Raw genomic sequence first — 6,382 nt, forward strand, 5'->3', positions numbered from 1 at the left:
TTTTTTGTTTTGTTTATTTTGTTAAATTTTGGCTATTGTATATTTGACCTAATTGTATATCAATGTTTATATCTGAGAGTTTTGTTTATTTTTGTAAACTTGTAAAAATGTTAAATTTCTAATAAAAATCTATTAAAAAAAGGTGGGTATGGAGAGATTCCAAAAGGGACAACTTCACCCCCACTCCAGAGAGCGGTGTGGATATGGAATGAACTGCGAGGGGCAGTGGTAAATGCAGACACCGTTACAATATTTCAGAGACATTTAGACAGGTACGTGAATGGGAAAGGTTCAGAGGGATGTGGGCGAGGCACAGGCAGATTGGGAAATGTGATCAGCGTGGAGGAGTTGGACACAAGGGTTTGACAACTCAGTGCCGGGTCGTAGATGATCAGGCCCTGGGCATTTTATTGGCCTTTAATCCCAATTTCCCCAACACCCATTGCCGTACTAATACAGATTTCCCTCCGTCCCTCCCTCTCACTTGACCTTGCCCTCCCCACCAGTTTCGGGACACGATTTAGGCCTTCCTTTGTGAAGGCAAAACCAAAATGCAGATTTAAAAGAAGAACGGTGAATGGTGAAGATCTGAAACAAACCCAGATATTGGCTGCAGAGCTGAGGCTAAATGAACCAGGCTGTGATATCCATGACAAACCCATCAACTCCCACCGTATCGATGGTGCTACATTCTGCAGTGGGGCTCAGAAATGTCCACCTTTCTCAACCATATTGGCCGTGTCTGATCCATTTCCCATACATCTGCCCTTACCCCCTGGTTGTTCCCCATTCCCCCCAAACCCTCACATTCTACTCCACCAGGCTCTGTGTCCCAAAGGAACAAAAGCTGCCATTTCCCCCACCTCTTGCCATCTCCCTAGTCAGCATTCCACAGGGACTGTTCCCTCCAGTCCACTCCTCCTTCATGACCAACACCTTCCCATACTACTGCAGGAGGTGCAGCCCTTGCCATTTTTACTTGCTCCCTCCCTCATTACCCAGTCTCAGACACACCTTCCAGGTGAAGAGCAATTTCCCTGCACTTTGTTGAATCTGGTCTACTGTATTTGCTGCTTACAACACAGTCTACTCTACATTGGTGTCCCCAAACACAGACTGGTGACTGCCTTATAAAACACCTATGTTCTGTCCATAAAAACAACTACGCTTGGAGTTGCTTGCCAGTTCAACACACCAGTGTCCCCTGGCCAATGTTTCAGTCTCCAGCATACTGCAGCACTGCAGTCAGACTCGATGCAAGTTGAAGAACACCAACTTCCCTTTTACCTGGCGACCGGAGAACCTTCATTGAGGGTGACTATTTCAGAGCATGTCTATGACCCAGCCACTCACCCCAATGGCCACCCTCCAGCAGACAGTCACCCCATTTTCACCCACTCCGTCCCCATTATTACCCATCCTCCTTCTCAGCTTCCCTGTCTTACCAACAATCCCTTTGTCTACCCACTTGTTGCTCTGTCTCCACCTATCTGCTCACTCCTTCCTGCCCCACTCCCTGGCATCACTTACCTACCTGCTAGCACTTCTGAAGAAGGGTTCCTGGACTCGATGTTAACCCCTGTTCACTCTCCACAGATGCTGCCTGACTTGCAGTTTCTCCAGCAAGTTGTGTCTTTGTGCATTACGTATTTAATTGGTCGGTCATCTTTTTTCCTCATTAATTGCCGTCTGACTCAAAGAGACTACACTGGCCGTCACTAAACCTTTCTTTGCACAGCTTTTACAACCAGTTTCTGTGTTCCCCACAAGCTTAATCTCATCTGCTAATTGATTCCTTCACCCTGCTTTGCAGAAATCTAACCTGCTCCCAGTCTTCAGGTCTGATACTTACTTTAGCCAATTTGTATGCCCCCTCCTTGGATGTAATTCCCCCGATTAGCCACGGTTGGACTATCTTTCACATGTGTCATTTCATTGCCCAAGACCAATGAACAAGGGTGACCATTTCCCCCATATACATTTGAAAATGTTTGCCATTATCTACTTCATGTTCCCCAAACCATCATAGTTTCCTCCATTTAAATTCAGGGGCCTAGTCTCTGAATCAACTACATCCCTCTCCACCTTCAATCAGGAATGCTATCACAGAACTGTGCCACCTACTGCTACAGGAACCTTCCCACAGAGATCCTGCCTGAGAGGAGAGTAACTGGTTTAGGGGTGAGTTTTACCTGCAGCAGACGGGTTAGCTTGCTGTCCCTGTAGGGAATCCTGCGCAAGCCCTGGTTCAGTGCATCCACCACTTTACTCAACACAAAGAGAGAGTTGTTGATGGCCCCACTCTCCTTTAGCCTGAGGAATACAGTAAAGCAGCATCATGACACAGTGACAACATCAGCATGTCCCAAGCAAATCCACAAGCTGATCAAATCCTCCTTTTATACCCTTCACTTTATTGTAAAGCAGCAATCTGATACCAACATACATGTAGCTGACAGTTACAAACCCGAGTTTGCGGAAGCATTCAGAAATAAGGGGAGGGCTTTTCGCGAGGGTGTCGATTGGTCACTCAGGACCATTTGAGGGGGAGGAAGACACCAAAGATGAATTCAAAAGGATACAGGCAGCAAGTGAGGATGTAAGAGAAAAACAGGAGGGCCTCTCTCAGGTTTCCACTGCACAGCTGGAAAGGCAGCTGAACTACACTGTTCCTGTGGAGAAGTCTCAAGAGCACATGCATGGCTCGACGCTGTCAGAATTCAGGGAGAAGTTTAGGAATTAGTAGGCAGCTTAAGAATGGAGTTAGTCGAGGAGCTGGGACATGGGAAGAATGCTACCTGTAAGTGAAGGAGTCGGAGAGCATTAGGTTTTCAGATTAGCTGGGAGTGTGAGGACTGGAAACCTCAAAGGAGAATTGGCTTAATGCAGAAGGAACAAGCTCGAAGATGAGAAAGTCCAGGGGTAGTACTGGCTTGGTGAAGCTAGCTGTCAGTGAAGAGCAGGAGCTAAGCTGTTTGCCAAATGTTAATCATGGATGTTAGCTATATGTTACACGTTGTGTACATTTTTGAACATTTGACACTGTTTATCCCATGTTACAACAGAATAACAGTCTTGGGGCTGTTTTTTAAAATTAAAGTATTAATTTGTTTATTTGAAGGTTACTAGGCAGGTGCCCGAACCAGGTCTTGACAAAGTGGCAAATATGGCAGCAAACGTACCGGAGGCCTTCATTCCCAGTCCTGCGATTATCCTCAGATCCTGCCAGGTCAATGAGGTAGAGTTTCCCCGTCAGCTGTCGGAATGGTGCCTCTTTCTGCAGTTTCGTCACCTGCAAAAGAACCAGTATTCGATCAGAGCAAGAATGGTGGCTGAGCTTCCTGAACCAAGCAACGTTCATTCCGGCAGAGGGAGGGACAGGGGTATAGGGAGAGACGGAGAGAGACACAGCACTGGGGGAAAGACAGCAAGGTGGTGGAGGGTGGTTGGGAAGAGTTTGAAGTGGAGTTACACACTATGCACAACTGGAGAGAGAGAGAGAGAGAGTGAGTGATCTTTCAGCCTCAGGCCTGAGCAATGTGGTTAAAGCCCTTAATGTAGCACTTACTGATACATCATTTAACAGTATGAAAGAGAGAAGAAGTGTGCTGAGAGGCCACGAGGGTGTGAGCACCAGAAAGATAATTGAAAGAGCAACGAAGGGACCCAACAGCAATGGGCTGCCCTGTCTTAGCTGTACCTTAATCAGAAGCACAGAGTGGCTGCGACTGGATCGACAATTCAACTTGGTGCTGGCTGTGGTCCGTCTTTGTGTGGCTGGCAGAAAGAACTGCTCAAACTCCACGAAGCTGGTGATGCGCTGCTGTGTCAGGTTGGGGATGAAGATATTCTTGTCTTGGTCCTCTCGAATCGGCAAGTCTTGATGCGTGGTCTCCAGTAGATCCAACACCTGAGAGACGTTGGCAATGTTACCATCCTCCAAGAGGCTGCTGGGAGAGTGCAAGGGAACTGTGGGATACGAGGGGGCGGGACCGCACAAGGTGTGTGCACATCCGTGCACGTGTGTGTTTGAGAGCATGTGTGCGCATGTATTGCAGGAATTGAGCACCACAGAGATAGGAGAAGGACCACACATCCATAAACTGGAGCTGTTCACCACACGGGCAGGATGCAGGAGAAAGCATGGCACACTGTGCTCCCAGGGGTGCTGGCTCTTTATGACAATTGGTACTGGTTTTGTGGTCACCATTATTGTTTTATTTCTTGGATTTGTCATTTGTTTGACTAATTTAAGTGGAATCCCCCAGTGCCTGAGGTAGGATTTGAATCTGCATCTTTGAATTAATGTCCCTCTTCCCAACCTAACCAGGACAGCAAAGAAGACTCACCTTCTCCTGGTAGATCTCCAAGTAGGACATGGTCACATTAAATCTCCAGGAAGGTCCACACAGCTGGTCACTCTGCTCCCGCACCATGCGGAATATGTCCAGCAGAGAACGAGGGACCACTCCGGGCTGCTTGGCACTGCCCAGCATGGTGTGGGTCTTACCTATCAATGAGATAAACAAATAAAGACAGGAGAATACAAGTTTGTTATTAATTTTATAGCAACTTGAACTAAGCTTTCTAGTTTAGTACTGAGTAGGTGTTCAGATTCGTTGGGTCTGGATGCTAGGGCAGTTGCTTGCTCCTCCTGCAGAATGTGGCAGGTGGGAGACATGGCACACGTCTCCACTGGCTACGTCTGCGGGAAGTGCACCCAACTCCAGCTCCTTGAAAACCGTGTTAGGGAATTGGAGCTAGAGCTGGATGAATTACGGATCATTCGGGAGGCTGAGGGGGTAATTGAGAGGAGTTACTGGGAGTTGGTCACTCCTAAGGCTCAGGATAAGAATGAATGGTTTACAGTTAGGGGGAGGAAAGGGGACAGACAGACAGTGCAGAGATCCCCTGTGGACATTCCCCTCAGCAATAAGTATATCGTTTTTGTGCGAAGATTTGTAGCTCGGGTGCTCGTTGTTGTGGTTCTGTTCGCCGAGCTGGAAGTTTTTGTTGCAAACGTTTCGTCCCCTGGCTAGGCGACATCAATGCTTGGGAGCCTCCTGCGAAGCGCTTCTTTGGTGTTTCCACCGGTGTTTATAGTGGTCTGTCCCTGCCGCTTCCGGTTGTCAGTTTCAGCTGTCCACTGTAGTGGTTGGTATATTGGGTCCAGGTCGATGTGTTTGTTGATGGAGTTTGTGGATGAATGCCATGCCTCTAGGAATTCCCTGGCTGTTCTCTGTCTGGCTTGCCCTATGATAGTAGTGTTGTCCCAGTTGAATTCATGTTGCTTGTTGTCTGCGTGTGTGGCTACTAAGGATAGCTGGTCGTGTCGGTTCGTGGCTAGTTGATGTTCATGTATGCGGATTGTTAGCTGTCTTCCTGTTTGTCCTATATAGTGTTTTGTGCAGTCCTTGCATGGGATTTTGTACACTACATTGGTTTTGTACACTACATTGAAAATGAACATATTCAAGAACAACAACAATAGATTTCTGAACTCAGCTAAACCAACGAACATGGAATGGAGTATGAAACTGGAATTTAGTAGATGATAATTAACAATCCTAATTACCTTGATGGATAGCTAGTCCTATTTCATATGGTTTCTTTTAAAAAGTGAAAGACTTGAATTTCTATGGCTCCTTCGAGAACAAAGGGATGTTCAAAGTGTTTTACAATCAATCAAATATTTTAAAAGTCATTTAGTGGTACAGAAATTGAATAGTGCTTGAAAGAGCAACATGTTGTAATTCTTTTGCCTTGTATTCAGACAAGTACAATATCAAATTTCAAACAATCTAAAACAAGATTGACTGCAAGGGTAAAGGTGCTGATTGGCTGCTAAATTGGACTCTGATTGGCTGACCAGGGGTGCCATGGCTACAATAGTGGGGAACTAGTCTCCCAAGCTCCTTGTTAAATAAAAAAGCAGAAGGCTTGGTACATCTCCACCCCAAAGAACTGCAGTGGTTCAAGAGAACAGTTCAGCACCACCTTCTCTAAGGCAATTGCAGATGGACAAGAATTGCTGGTCTAGACTCTCATATTCTGTGAATGAAGTTTAAAAAAAATTACCATCCATTGATAGCCAATGATGAAGAATTCTGAATAGGGCAGACTCAACAGTGATAAATGCTGAAAACAGTTCCTTACACAGGGATTACATTTTTAAATTTACATATTTGATGGGTTGAGCACCTGATTTAGATATTCTCCTGAGATATCTGAAACAAAGATATTCCACAGTGGGACTAACACTCGCACAGATCATCCCACGGTTCGGTTTAAATGGCTGAGCAGCTATCTCATGCTTCAGAAATAATGGTGTCACTATGTGCAGCTGAATTCTACACCAAACCGAGCAACCAACAAGCAAACA

The 6,382-nt window shown here is 46.1% G+C and overlaps 1 protein-coding gene across 1 annotated transcript in view; it reads right to left on the bottom strand.

The window, feature by feature from the left end:
* Nucleotides 1-6,382, bottom strand: part of kif22 (kinesin family member 22) — a 26,917-nt gene that overhangs the window by 15,881 nt on the left and 4,654 nt on the right. Inside the window, exons 3-6 of the mRNA XM_043675145.1 lie at nt 4,350-4,510; nt 3,701-3,910; nt 3,183-3,292; nt 2,193-2,313 (exon numbers count right to left, since the gene is read on the bottom strand). Of these exons, the coding sequence (XP_043531080.1) occupies nt 2,193-2,313; nt 3,183-3,292; nt 3,701-3,910; nt 4,350-4,510 (602 nt within the window). The remainder of the gene's footprint in view (nt 1-2,192; nt 2,314-3,182; nt 3,293-3,700; nt 3,911-4,349; nt 4,511-6,382) is intronic.

This window comes from Chiloscyllium plagiosum, chromosome 1, assembly GCF_004010195.1.
Source record: "Chiloscyllium plagiosum isolate BGI_BamShark_2017 chromosome 1, ASM401019v2, whole genome shotgun sequence".
In the NCBI taxonomy this organism is placed as follows: domain Eukaryota; kingdom Metazoa; phylum Chordata; class Chondrichthyes; order Orectolobiformes; family Hemiscylliidae; genus Chiloscyllium; species Chiloscyllium plagiosum.